The 15,444-nt window shown below is 36.1% G+C and overlaps 1 protein-coding gene and 1 long non-coding RNA gene across 2 annotated transcripts in view; both read left to right on the top strand.

The window, feature by feature from the left end:
- Positions 1-6,255, top strand: part of LOC135074048 (myc box-dependent-interacting protein 1) — a 60,397-nt gene extending 54,142 nt beyond the window's left edge. The window contains exons 8-10 of the mRNA XM_063968355.1: positions 876-1,025; positions 2,990-3,132; positions 3,842-6,255. Coding sequence (XP_063824425.1) covers positions 876-1,025; positions 2,990-3,132; positions 3,842-3,922 — 374 coding nt within the window. The 3' untranslated portion in view covers positions 3,923-6,255. The remainder of the gene's footprint in view (positions 1-875; positions 1,026-2,989; positions 3,133-3,841) is intronic.
- A 7,657-nt stretch (positions 6,256-13,912) lies between these two features.
- LOC135074047 (uncharacterized) lies at positions 13,913-14,581 on the top strand. The gene is made up of 2 exons (XR_010257737.1): positions 13,913-14,062; positions 14,271-14,581. It is a non-coding gene; the product is annotated as an uncharacterized LOC135074047 (long non-coding RNA).
- The last annotated feature ends 863 nt before the right edge of the window (positions 14,582-15,444 follow it).

Here is a 15,444-nt window from a genome sequence, read left to right as displayed (position 1 = left end):
TTTAGCTAGTGTTAAATCTAGACTTTCAATGTGGTATTTTATGGTGAATGTAGTACGTGTAGCTAGAAAGGTTCACTGTCTAGGAAACATTACAAAAATACATTTTTATGTACATAAAAACACGTTTACAGTTCACGTGTAAAGTTAAGAGGCAACAGGTTTCATATCCCAAAGAATAACCCTTCAATTGTTATGTACAGTTTATACCTATATGGGCTGTGGTACTGAGAATCTTGTACGGCCGATGGTGAATTATTGTGGTGCCGAGAATCTTATACAGCCAATGGTGCATTTATAGATTTTTCTACAAAAATCCATAACACTCATATTCTAAGCATAACATGTGTATGCACGCTAGGCTGGACTAATACGTTATTGTCAAGTAGTTAGAAGCTTGATGTTCCGTATCCGTTCCTACAAATATGTATGTACCTACCTATTTCTAATACTCGTAAAAGGCTGATTGGAGAGCTTGCTAGTTCGAATCCTGTCAACTTCTAGACATTTTTAGAACCCAGAAGGATTAACAAATAAGTTAGTACATAGGTAATTGGTATAACACAAATTGACCTACAAAATAAATCACAACACGGAAGTAACATTATAGAATGCGGTGCCCGTAGCACGATACTAGCGGCTTCTTTTGTGAGGATTTCGATAAAGCCTTTGTGCTCCCTTTAACAGTCATAACATAATCAAAATTTTGATTGTTTTTGAACCTTAACCTATGCGAATAAGTATGGTTCAAAATATAGTGGGAAGTATATTCCCACAGCCTTTCAAAGGCTTCACAAGTTTGTGCGTGAAGTACACAACATTCGCGGTTATGCGAATGCACACGGCCGTCGACTGTAAACATTCTCGCACCAAAACAGGGACAAGCTCGCCCGTCGCGCCAGAGAAGCTCAATAATAACGGCGAGGAGCGCCCCGTAGTCGAACCCAAACGGGAGCCGCGGGACAAGGACGGAGATAACAAGCCTGAGGGAGCGAGCAGGACGGACGAGGTCTATGACATACCTGTCGGTGAGTGGATGGATAAAAGCCTGTTCATGCTACGGTTGGAAAAGGGGATTTAGAGATTATTAATAAATTAATCTTATTTATTTTATTGTCTCAATAAAATTCTAAATAATATGATGTTAATGTTGTAAGGATTAGGACACATTTTACGTATTACAATGATAAAATTAATATTAGTAAAAAACGGGTTCTTTGCCGATTTTCTTTTTGGCCGATTTTTCCATCCCAAATTAGTTTTTATTTTGTATTTATTGATGTATTTTATAATGAAAATTCAAAATTATCTATATTGGAGAAAAAATAATTTAAAATAATTGCAGATGTTTATAAAACTATGGAATCGTATTATTTTAAAACCTAGGTGTATTGAAATGAATTTGAATAATTTACCTTAGTTTGAATGGGCTTTTAAAACATAGCATCTGTTATACAGTTGTAACAAATAATATGTTATTGTTATGAGAGAAGCAAATACACAGATGCTTTGAATATAGGTTATACTAATAAATTATAATAATTAGGTAAGTTTATTGTATTAATAGAATAATGTACTACATACTTATTTCATTCTATTGTAATTTATTTTCCTTTCTTATTGTAAATATTTATATTATTTTAATCATGTATGCTTTTTTATGTCTATTAGGTAATTATGCTTGCCAGGAAGGTATGATGTATCTCTGTATGTATTTGTAACGCTATGTTTCGCTTTACTAATATGTGAAGTTTGATTTGCTTTGCTTTTTATGGTGTTCTAACATAATATTTTTTCTATTTTACTGTTCTATTGAATGAAAAGTTTTAAATTGTATTTTCCTGGTTTTGTTATTTATTATTAGATATTTATAATCTTATGATTGTATATTATTCGGTTTTGTTGGGCCTTTCCTACTCTAAGGGACAGATGAATACTGGTTGTTCTATAAATTGCAAAGAAAAAACATTATCTGTACCTTGGAAAGATAAGGCATTTACGTTATTATTTTACACACTAAAATAAAGTAAAAGTAGCATATTGTCAAGTTCAATTTCGCGGTTGCTTCGCTACGTCTTTTTATACGTAGGTAATAACTTTGCTACGTTTAGGCCCCTCCCTTCTGGAGGGTGAGACCCACATATCCCGTTGCAACTCAAAAAGTACTGACATTTCTATTCGTACCCAAAAAAAGCTTTGCTACATGAAGCGATCGTCAAATTGAATTCATGGACGTCACGAATATTGTTTTAGCTTTCTATGGGGTATACCTATGTCCAGTAACTATCAGATACTCGTATAGACCGTTGATCGTTTTTGTAACGTTTTGGCCAGTAGTCATTTTTATCCCGAAGCAGTGGGTTAATATTATTTGGCCAACTTACCGAATCAGCCTATTAAGGTCATAGCAGGCTTATCAACTCGGAAAGGGATCAACACCGTATCGCCTTACGCGAGGTGTCATCGCCTTTCGCACGCTGTCAACTGCGAGGCGAGGCGTTTATAGATGACCTAAACTGAACTGTCCCACCTAACTCATTGACAAGGGGACGCCACCATCGTTCTACTGTAGTTTCCAACATGGCAAAAATCAGAACCAGCGATCCGGTATTGACGGTGGCGCCCCGCTGTCAATGTCACGGATAGAGTTCAGTATATTGGGTCTATACCTACGTTACGGTGCGGATAAATGTGCGTTGCAGTATGGAATTTCATACAAAGAATACTGACCGCCTCGAGTTGATACGGTTACGGTCCCTTTCTGAGGTGGGATTGTGTAAAGCAATCGTAATCATTTGACAGTTCATAACGTACGATTATTCTGTCAAACGCTTTGTTTAACTGACTTTATCGTACGTTATGAACTGTCAAATGATTACGATTGCTTTACACAATTCCACCTCTGGTATGATAAGTGTGCTACGTCCGTTATTCGGCACTATTTGGCCTACAGTTTGATTTGAGGAGGTGTAACCAAAGCGTATACTTGCAGGGGCGACACTGGCCGGGCTGCCCGCGGGCACATTGTACCGCGTGCGCGCCACATACCGCTACACGCGCGAAGACTCCGACGAGCTGTCCTTCGACGTGGGTGACGTCATCCGCGTCGTGGAGTACGACGACCCTGATGAACAGGTGAGATGTTATTACAGTCTGTCGTTAGACATAATTCCGAGATCAAAGTAAAGCTATTTCAATCACAAGAGTTGTTAAACAGTCTGTTGTTCTCGGTTGCAAACTGAGTTTTTTAGTTTTATGACTCCGATTTTCGCCTGGCCTTGGTTTGGTTTACAGGCGTACTATGCCAGAACCAGAGGTCATGACTTCCATTATTTCAACTGAATTCCTTCGAATGCTAGACCGAAGCCTCTTCACGGATTTTCACAAACCGGTCCTCCGCTGCCCGCGTTCTGGTGCTTTCCGGGACCTTTACCAGATCGTCGGTCCACTCAGTAGGAGGTCTGCTTGCACTAAAATTTCTGGCCCGTGAACACTCAAGAACTTTTACCCAATTCCCCAACGACCGTCAGTTCGTCTCTGTGGGCTATGTCGGTCACTTCGGTTCTCCTACGGATCCCGATTGAAATGTTATTAAAGGTTTTATGAAAACTTTATGAACAAGTTTCTACAGTAATAATTCATATGAATCTGATCAACACGAGGTCCAAATGCTGCATGATTGGTTATTTTTGACATGACATTGACAGATATGTCAAAATCCACCAATCATGCAGCATTTGGACCTCCTGTCTACGTATTTCCATCTGGCGGATTTTTCAATCGCGAAAACCCTCATTGTGTTATAATGTGTTATCGATTCTTATTATTATTAACACATTTACAGGAGGAAGGCTGGCTAATGGGCATCAAGGAGACGACGAACGAAAAGGGAATGTTCCCGGCCAACTTCACGCGGCCGATATGAGCCACCGCGAGCCAACTCCGCCATGCCCCGTAGGAGGCGCTTACGAGATGCGAAACGTACACGTTAGTACCCGATGTAAGTAGATGACTTGACGACCACACTTCAAAGTAAAATTGCATCTGTGTAATGGTAATAAGTGCGATTTTGCTACCGTCGCTGTACCATCGTTCTGGTTAGTCACTTAATGCTGCAAATTGAACCTTAAATTAACTAGAATTTAAAACTCAATCAAATTAATGTATGGGCGTCGTAGAAACGCCTTTAAATGAGCAATAATGTTAATCTTAGGCTGAGTTGCGCCACCTAACTAGTCGACGATAACCGGTGGTTTTTTTATGGCGTTTGACAGATTTTTGACGTTTGTCAAAGTTAAAGTAAGATGGTGCAACCCAGCCTTAAAAACTAGAAGCGTACCTTTGGCATCTCGTCTAAGCAGCCTGCCCCACAAAGGAAGTGTTCCGCGATTTCACCAACACTATTCCCGCCAAATAATGACACTATCATTATTCCCAATAATGACACCGGGTGTCATTATTTAACTATAATGAAACTATCATTATTCGACGCTAAACGCCCAACACTTCAACTTTTTAGTCTTTAGTTGTTGAATGTTAATAGAAATCTATTATTTATTATTATTTTGTGTTGTATCGCAACGAATTATGAATAATGTCTTACCCGTTATTTAACAATTTTGAAACGATTTATGATTTTGTATATACAGACTATACAGTGTTTATCAACAGGTAGCCACTACGCCAGGTGTAGGGAAACATTGTAAATCGATTTTATTTATGACTTCATTTCGATCAATTTTAATGAGCAATAATTGTGTTTAACGAATGTGGCTTAAATCAATCATAATCAGGTGACTCGTTTCGACTTTTATGACATGTTATTATAAAAAATAAAATGTAATTTATATTTGAATTAACGCTCAATGGCTTATGATAGATTTAGTCAATGTTATGACAATAAAACATTTTGTTCGTTAATGATTTGGGCGAAATTTTAAAAGTAAATGCTCACCGAATAAAGATTTTTATATTATTGTAATTGGAAAAGTGACCTTATCATAAAATATATGAGCATATTTCTGTTGTAATTTCTACCAGTATTATATTTATCTGACACTTTTGACGACTTTCAACTTCAGTCATATAATATACAAAAATCAACTTTAACATACGAAAAATAGTTAAGTATTGTATTTATTTAACTAATACATTGTTTCTTTTTCAATCTAAACGTATATTCGATGCGAGAACAATCATTAACTTGTCGAAATTCAACCTTCTGTCTACATTTCCATCGATACATTGCATTTCATTATGAATAGCGATTATAAAATATGCATTTCGAAAATATCTTTTAAACACATTATCTAGCTGTAGATACGTATCCAAACCCCTAACAATGACGTCTTTACCAATTTCATTATCATTAATCAGCTAAGTTTCAATGTATATAAATATCGTAGAGATTTTTGTTGACCCTTATTTTTATTGTTAATACATTTTAACATTAGTAAGTAAAATAATTCGAATATATTATTATACTCCATAGAACAAGTTTTGTTTATGTAAGCATATTATAATTTTTTTGTTAAATTTTAACCGTATTATTGAACCATTGTACTAACTTGTACTGTAAGTATGCTTTTGATTAACGTCAAAAACAATTTTAAGGTTTTCCAAATTAATAATATCGACACAAATCATTGCTTGCTTGCCGAAAAGCTTAAATATAAAGTACAATAAGTCGAGTTCTGTGGCAAACAATAATCATTTTATATTAAATTCCGTACTTTTCATCACTATTACGAATTTATTGATTTGGAAAACCTTAATCCGAGTGATTAAAATGATTGTGCCCAGAAAACGATTGATATTACAACGCCTGTGTCAAAAACGGTGCTTTGAGATGTGTACATAATTTATATCGCGTATTTTACATTTTTACTCCATATTAGAATAAGGAGCGATTCAATCGTGTGTTCTGTATTTCATTCAATTTTTTCCAAAACATTATTTGTGCCTGTTACTGGTCGTAATAGCTGACCGGTAATCGATTTTTGAAGTTCTTTTAACATATCGCTTAAATCGATTCTAATTGGAATTTAATATCAATTGTTAATATCAAAAATATTGACTGATGTTTTGTAGAAAATGTTGAAAAAGTAAGTTGCAACATAGTTTAAGATACTGTCCAATGTATTGAGAGCTGTGGCTTATGTCAGCTGTGCCATGCGAAGGTCCATAATATAATGTTAATTTATAAGTTTGTTAGGACTTGTACAGTTTTTACAACTGCAAATAAAATGTTTCTCACAACTTGGCGATTTTTATTTTATTCCTTCGCCAATATAATTACGCGCGAGAGATAAGGATCATTGGACAAATGGATCATAAGAGCTTGGGGTCATTGGACAAAATTCTACGTGCTCGCAGACCAGACTATAGCTATTTAAGCTGCCCGTGCATGGAGGGGGCCTTAACAAGATGAGGGCTGCACTGAGCGAGCCGAAGTCAAGCAGGGAACGCGGACGAATGCTCCAGGCAACAGTCAATGGCGATGTCCCGCGTTCTCCACTCATTATAAGGCTCATGGCGGAAACAGTCAGGTTTTTAGTTTGTTAGGCCCTGGTAGGGAGGGCCCCATTTTTTAGGGTTCCATAGCCGAATGTCAAAAAACGGAACCCTGTCTGTCTGTCCGTCCGTCAGTCCCTCCGTCCGTCTGTCTGTCTGTCCGTATGTCACAGACACTTCCGAAACTAGAGCTATACTGTTGAAACTTTGTTAGATGTATTTTGTGAACCGCATTAAGATTTTCACACAAAAATGGAAAAAAAGCAATAAAAGACAATGCCGGAAATTGGCGTCTTTTTTTTTTCGCGCGGCCATCAACCAAACCTTGCTTTTTGATTACAAAATAGTGTAATAAACCAAACTTACTATGACATGTATATCTCTAAACTCAGTCTGAACTGAGTTACGAGCATTAGAAGTTTGATGATTTTCATACTAGATTTTGCTTTTTGCGCGCAAGTTTTGTAAGAAATTCCAACAAAATAGTGACATTGTATGTGTAAACAAACAATACCATCCATTAAAGGCTCCAGACATCAGTGTGGAGCAGAATCAGCGCAAAAAAAAAATAGCGCAATATTTTGTTGCAATTTCTTGCAAAACATGCGCGCAAAAAGCAAATCTAGTATGTAAAATCATCAAACTTCTAACGCTCGTAACTCAGTTCAGACTGAGTTTAGAGGTATACATTTCATAGTAAGTTTGGTTTATTACACTATTTATAATAAAAAAATAAAGTTTGGTCGATGGCCGCGCAAAAAAAAAAAGATGCCACCTTCCATACAAAATCTGGCATTGCCATTTTAGGGGTACCTACTTAGAAATAAAACTAAAAATTTTTTTTTCACCAAACCCACGTATGGGGTAGATAGGTCTTCAAAAATGATATTGAGGTTTCTAATTTCATTTTTTTCTAAACTGAATAGTTTGCGCGAGAAACTCTTCCAAAGTGGTAAAATGTGTGTGCCCTGTAGTTTTTTTATTACTAGCTAATTGCAAAGGTTACCAGTGTTGTCTTATGGTTCGGAAACGTGGCCTCTCACTATAGGCCTTAAACAGAAGCTCAAAGTTGCACAGCGTGCTATGGAGAGGGCTCTGCTCGGTGTTTCTTTACGAGATCGAATCAGAAATGAGGAAATCCGTAAACGAACTCAAGTCGCTGACATAGCCCAACGGATTAGCAAGCTGAAGTGGCAATGGGCAGGGCACATTACTATGCATTACTACTACTGCGTACTCGCAGAACTGACGGCCGATGGGGCAGCAAGGTTCTGGAGTGGAGGCCGCGTACCGGAAAACGCAGCGTGGGACGTCCACCCACAAGGTGGACCGACGACATCATAAAGGTAGTAGGAAGGCGCTGGACGCAGGCCGCTACCAATCGGGCAACATGGAAAGCATTGGGGGAGGCCTACTATGTTCATGTTCAGCAGTGGACGTCCTATGACTGAGATGATGATGATGTATTGCAAATGTCGCTGCGGTAACGTTTTGCAGATTTCCATATTATCTTCGGAAAGACTTGATGGACAGATACGTTTTTTTATTAGCAGGTGGCATAGGCAGGTGGATTAGTGCCGCCCATTAGTGTCATAGTCATTATTTCAAAAAAACGTATGGCATATGAATTAGATGGGTTTCTGTGAAAATCTAAAATAGCCTCTAGCTCTTCAACCGCATAAGAAAGGCACTAACATTTCCATATATGCACATCTTGATCAGCGTCACCATGTCGCTGAGGTAACGCACACAGCATATTCACCTGGGTGAAATGGTTCCGAGGTGAAATGAGTACAATAACAAATCTACTTTGTTCACCCAGGTGAACAAAGTGGAATAAATCCCTTTAATCGCCACCAAACAATAAATGTAAAAAATGTGACCAATTTGCTCGAAAAAGTAGTTGACGATAGGACCATAGATAGAGTAGGTAACTAATAGGGATAGTATAGTCAACATCCTGGTTACTCCACAGTTGAGCCATCCTTAAGCCCGTAATCATTTTTAAGCTTAAAAATGGCATTAGAATATCTTTTAAATAAAATCAATAATGAAAATCTATTTTTACATATTTGATTTCGTTTCAAACTTTAAATAAACCTCTAAAAAACACCATTTACAAACAATAATACTGTAGTTTCATCAAAATCCGTTCAGTACTTTTTGCGTATTTTAGGTTTGGTTTGGTGAATATACTTAGGTATTAAGTTAATTAGCCAGTTCCTCCGTGGTTGAGGAGGTACTACTATTATTTATTCTGTGGTTGAGGATTTCGGGTGAAGCTCGCTTCGACCTTCGGCCTGATCATCACTTACCTACCATCAGGTGAGATACAGGCCAAGAGCTTCTTCGTTGTGGATAAAAAAAAACTGTGTGCTCCTCCTCCTACACTCGTAAGATGGAAAAAATGAGTAAGTACTTATGAAGCTATGCGGTTTGTATTAGCGGTGTTTCCGGACGGATACGACCTGCAAGCTTTCAAGAGAAGAGCGTATCTTCACCTTAAAGGCCGGCAACGCATCTGTAACGCGGGTCTGCGGGTGTCTATGGGCGACGTTAATCACTTACCATCAGGTGATCCGTCTCCTCGTTTGCCTCCTGTCACATAAAATAGGCGTTTTTTTAAGCAAAAGGCAGGTATTTACCTGAACATTCCTTTCTTCTGGGGTTCAACGTGTCTCACACACTCGACTACAAGCGGCGTCTTCCACATCCTCAAGCGTGCAGCGTGCAAGCGTTCAGAATAAGCGTTAATGTTAATGTGCATTTCCATCACATGAAAGCGTTCAAACTCTTGCAGGTTCCGATGTTTGCGAACAAGAAGGAAATGCGAATAGATGATAGCACAAGATGATAATACAATTAAAATTATAAATAAGGTTTTACAAATTTGTAAAACCCCGCATCTGAAACGAAAATACGCGTGTCAACATCACATGTGAAACGGTTCATTAGATTACAAAAGCCGCTTAGGGATCCAAATACTTACGAATACCGCTACGTAGTCTTCAGCATCCCTAACCCTCAGCCAAATGCATAATCATTGAAGTAATATTACTACGTATAGAACAGACATCGCGAACAAAATATGTACAGTGCGGGGTGCGGGGCGGGAATTTGACGGACAGCTGTCAGTCAAATCCATGACTATCAAGTTTCATATTTATGGCGATAAAATCTGCACCAGAAAATGTCGTACTTCATTGACAGGATTGAACGAATAGTAACGTTCCTGCGGTCGCCTCATAGAGTTATTAACCAACCAGTAGGCCTAAGATGCGAGCCGCGGTAAGCGGTTATCACGCCATTTTATCGATTTTGCCCATACATTTTGACGTCGATAAAAATTATCACGGCGCGCATCTTAGGCCTACAGGAGTAGCAGCGCGCGTTTATTTCCATACAAAAAATTTCGCCATTTCCTGAGGGGGACGAGGTAATGACCATAGAGAAAAGTAATACATAGGAAATAGAGAACCCTCTCTGTCAAATTTTTGAGCCTACTAATTGACAGCCTGGTGTTAAATTCCCTGTACTTACCTACGTACGTAACGCTCACATACATACATAGTACACGCACACATACATACATAAAGTCCACGCACACATACACATAGTTCACGCACACATAGGCCCTCATAACCTTCAAAGAATTATTGTTTTTATGATGTACAATGTAGAATTTTTTCAAATCCATTATTTTGAAAATATTTATCTTTATGGTGTACGTATTGTATTATTTTCAAAACAATGGATTTGGAAAAATTCTACATTGCACATGGAAATGCAAATAAGTAAACAAACACTTTTGAATTTAATAATTTTACTTTATTTATGAACACACATATTATACACCAAAAGCGTCTTTTCGCAAAGTTTTCAACAACACTAAAAAAGCATTTGCACAATTTGAGAAAACTCAGATCACTTGTGAACATAACAGAAAGTTTCTTCGCGATTCACGAAGGAACGAACAAAACTCCGATGAACCAGAACAGCAGCAGGTACGAAGGAATGAACTTGAATTTGACTCGACGACTCTTCAATACTTTAATAGGGCCACAGAAAACTTAAATGATGGCTAAGAAAACAAGAATGCATTTAACACATAACAAAAACAACACCGGCCATTTTGGAGGAAAAACAATGTTGCCATATGTTAAATAGTAATTTCTACTACTCTATTATGTAAATTATAACAGAAATATCAATGTTCAGTTTTAAATTAAAACAAATTAATTTCATTTAAAAAAAGTTTTCACATTGTAATTAACAATATTCTCAAATATATTTTAATTAAGAAAAAAATGAAAATATGAAGGAAACAGGAGCAGCGACATCTAGAGCGTTTTAGGGTAGTTAAAAAGTATTTGAATTTATTCACCGATGTCGCTGTTTGGAAGCAAGTTTCACTTCGATGACCGTTGTATGGAAGTTTCCACACCCTGGTAATGACATTTGTGTAACAGCTGATGGCGCTGGGACACTATCGATATTTTTGTCGATGAGAATCATTGCTCTATGGTTCATAGTCTATGGTTTTTGTTTTAAATAATATGAATTAATTTATTATCATAAGGAAGATTCAATGTTTCAGATCTCTATTTACAGGAAAATACGCAGAAGTTTGGCATTTCTTCCTTAGCACCAATACGAATTGTGAAGTTTATGAGTTACATGAAAAAAAAAAACTAACAAGCCATTTATTTATGCAAGTAGGGCTTTTAAAAAGCAATTTAAAACGTCCTAGTATTAACCCTACCACCATTACCCTACTACCCATGAAATAGGTACCTAATATTTATACAGCGTGTAATCTTTTGATATCCCATTACTTTAAGGGTTTATTCTGTACATAAAAATAATTTATAATGTCCAAGAATCATGTGTCCCAAAATGCATATTTTCGAAGATATTATCATCATTTTTAGTTCTTAAACTGTCACCGCTATGACTGGTTTTTATAATTGCGACGTTTAAATAATTACACTAGTACAGACCACAGTACAGTAAGTGTAACCGTTCCAATGCAATATGCGCTTTTATTTTGTAGGATATAAAGACGATTTTTAAGTCAACATGTCGTGAGGTTTATTCTTTGTTTGTATTATTCATAATTTAAAAGAAATGTAACGGTGTTTTACATAATAGTCGTATTTTTGGCGAATGAATTTGCATGAAAAATGAAAAAGAAATAATGAATTGAAAAATATTAAATATGCCATTCGATCCTATTATGTGGTCGTATTAATACCCTAGAGTTATGGGATATCAAAAAGAAATATTTAATTATTTATATGTTTAACTTCTTATTTGGTTTGTGAATTAGCTATTTCGAAGAATTTACTAGGAGATTTAAATCAGGAGATAGCAATACTACAGTCCACACTAAAAAGAGAGGTCGGCCCACAGAAAGCGAGATAGAGATAAGTAGGTATTTGACTCAAGTTTTTGTTCCAAGTCTGGCCTCCATTTTTATCTTTAGCTTCATGGGAGCGGAGTGGCGATGAGCAAATAAGGGAATCTGATTGGTTATTCAAAAACTTTTCTGCTCCGCTCTGCCTTAGTGTAAACCGGACCTTAGAGGATGAACAGGAGGTGGTATTTGGAGTATTAATTCTCTTTCAATATTCAATATTGAATTTTGACGTTGAGAAGGGTAGCTCAACGTCGAAATTCAACTTTAAAAGATGGTATGGAACTCTGTTTCAATTTTCTTTTGTTCGGTTTATACGTAAAATTATTTACAGGAGAAGTGCGACTCTTACATTTTTCTAACAATACAATCACCAAGTCGATGTCGATATCGATATTTCATATTGTGCTGTACCACACTAAAATTTCCGCTGGGTGGCCAGCGTATTGAAATAAAAATGTACACTTTTGGGTTACCAAACACTGACCGTACTATGTAATAATGAAATAGGCAGATTCGACGAACATTATTTTATTGTATTAATACAAACGTTTGGACATAGGATTTATTTACATTAATTAATTAGGATATTGACCAAATAAAAAAAAACTTTCTTTTCCAAATACTTACTTCCTGCCAATAGGTAGGCAGTATCAATTTTTTAACATAGAATCTCGATTATATTCGTAAGTACACAATTCTTAAAAATATTACAAAATTAGGAATTTGTGCTTTCCAGTGGCAACACTTCTTGAAATTTAGTTTTTTGCAAATTTAGTGTATTAATTAATGTAAAATAAATAAAATAATATTTACTGATGGAAGGTAATATTGTCCTTTTCAAGATTTGAAGTTTCAGATCTCTTTTTACAATAAAATACACTGCAATTCACCATTTTTGTCTCAGCACGTTACTCTCTATGTGACGTTACTCACACGGGGTGGAAACGCCATAGAGTTTGACAGCTCCATAGAGAGTGAATTTTTTTGACAGTTCCGAGAGGAAGTGACTTTTTTTATAGTTGTCCTTTATGCGACAATGGCAATGGTCTTTTGCGTGTCTGGAATCAAGTTAGTAAACATTTTCGAATTACAACTTCAACTTTTATTTATAAATTATTTTATTGAATCTATTTGCATTCTATAAATGAAATGTTTATTTAAAAGTATATTAATTCAAAGTCGTAATTTTCACTTTAATCAATTTAGTTCCGTCTCAAGTCTGCAACTGTGACATTATTAAAAAAAAAAACGTCAAAAATTTTCATCGAAAAAACGTGTTTTTCTTTAAACAAATTTTATCTAAAATCAATAATTTCTCAATCAATATTAATAAGAACTACATGTGCATGGATTGCCAGTTGGATTGATGTTTGTTTTAAGAAGAAATATCTCTCAAGTAAGATATCCACTCGAGAAAGGTTATTGCAGCTTGCAGCAACATCATGTTTTATCAAGTATTGAACCACACAAAGGATTAAATCTTCATTACAATATCATTCATAACTCCATTTAAATCAATGGAAACTAAATATGGATCGTTTCATGGAGTAACAACATACTTTGGAGTTTGGACCCAAAATACAATACACGTAGGTACATTGCAGGCATAGATTGCAGGACACAGTGAATGATGATACGTGTTTTATACAGTGAATCTAAGTACCTATTTGTTTCAGGTTAATATCAAACTTATAAGGTGTTAAGCTGCAATTACAATAAAAGTGCTTGCTATGGAATCACCGGTGCTGATCATTATTGTCAACTGTTACTTAAAATCCAGATGAACCAACCTTTACTTCCTATTCAAATAAGTTTAGAAGAAACCTATATAAGTAATAAAACCAGACCAAGAATGCTTGATTACAAACGATGAACTCATTTCATTTGCAAGTTATGCCATGACATAAATGCATTAAATTAGGAAGATTTGTATTAGATGAATATTAACTTCTGTTAATAAGAACATTTGGTAAGTACCTTTAAAATTTAAAACACCCTCAAAATGATTCTAACACTATCCTCTGACGCTTTTCGACTAGGATCAAATAAAAGTTAATTATTTAATTACAGATTGGTGGAATCCAGATTCTGTGAATGTACATGTAATTGATTGACAAGTACACATTTGACAAGGTAAATTAATTTTATTTAACAAAGTAGTGCAAATCTAGAAACAAAACAGACAGTAAGATAGGTATGGTAGATAAGACAGATCACTTGTTCATCTGCTGTACTCTTTATAATATTAGTGTAGAATGTAGATGATGTAGGAGATTACAGTCTTACGGTGACATGCGCATCTTTTTGCTCTTAATTTACAAATATTTCATATATTTTACAGGTGGTGAGAAACGTGTAGATCTGGCCTGCTTACAGTGGCTATTGGATTGGACAGAACCAAAGTGAGAGTGAACGTGTGAATTTATGGAGAACATTAAAAACTATTTTACTATAAGTCATAACGCAACTTATTTTGTATGAGTTACATACAAATGTCAAGCCGTGAGTACATTATGTAAAAACTAAAACAATGTACCTACTGTAATCACAACAGTAACTGTAATCTTTTAAAATCCAATAGTTTTAATGCTTATTGATTTTCGTAAACAAAATATTTCATGTTATATTTCATCAATAAAGTTTCATTTGATACTTCAGTAGTTTTATTTTTAACCGCAATACATGAAAAGGAACGGATCATAAAAAAGTATGACAGGTATATTTAATCTGTGGGCGGCAGGCGCCATATTGTATTCAGCGCCACCTACTGGACAATCTAGCTCGGTACCAGTTTGTTTATCGTTTAACCAATACTAGGGCCGTTTCCTATCTGTCTTTAGACATACTCTCTAATCTGTGGTTACTCATCAATAGTGACATTTGGAATATGTCATTGGTGGTGGCGCTGCAACTAGTTTTTATAAACTGAGTGAACCACTGGTCCACTCACATTGCTAGAGGGGATTGCCTGTCAGTTCCACTCCTGGGTTAATAACTCTATGGGTCGCCTCATCATAGACATTGTGAATCAATTGTGAAAATAAACAAATCGGCTAAATTGTGTTAAATTTTCATGGTGCTCAATAGCAAAAAGGTTCAGCTACTTACATTATTTTCTTTTATTATATTGTGCGTTTCCTGTAATGTAATCTAAGCACCCCTCCCTTAGACTAAAATTATCCCTCCTAGACAAGTGACAAAACGTGGCAGTTGAAACATTCGAAATCACTTCGCTCTGCCGTTTTTTGGTGTTAGTTACTTCACTCTGTGAATCGATTTAAAAATTACAACTGGCGATTCCGAATTCACAACTGAGGGGACTGAGGCTAATCGTGTTTCTTGTGCTACAAGTGCGTATGGGCTTCATACTGATGCTTAAGCCATTAATTATTTTTCGTCCCGATTAAAATCTAATGTAATCGATAATCGCCTTGAGAATCGGTAACTGGTGTTTTCTAATTCGATTATCAAAATTACCCATCTCTAGTTTAAAACTGTCATCTAACAGCGCACGA

Source organism: Ostrinia nubilalis, chromosome 8, assembly GCF_963855985.1.
Source record: "Ostrinia nubilalis chromosome 8, ilOstNubi1.1, whole genome shotgun sequence".
In the NCBI taxonomy this organism is placed as follows: domain Eukaryota; kingdom Metazoa; phylum Arthropoda; class Insecta; order Lepidoptera; family Crambidae; genus Ostrinia; species Ostrinia nubilalis.
The sequence above is the reverse complement of the archived record's forward strand: the minus strand, read 5'-3'. Positions and strand labels throughout refer to the sequence as shown.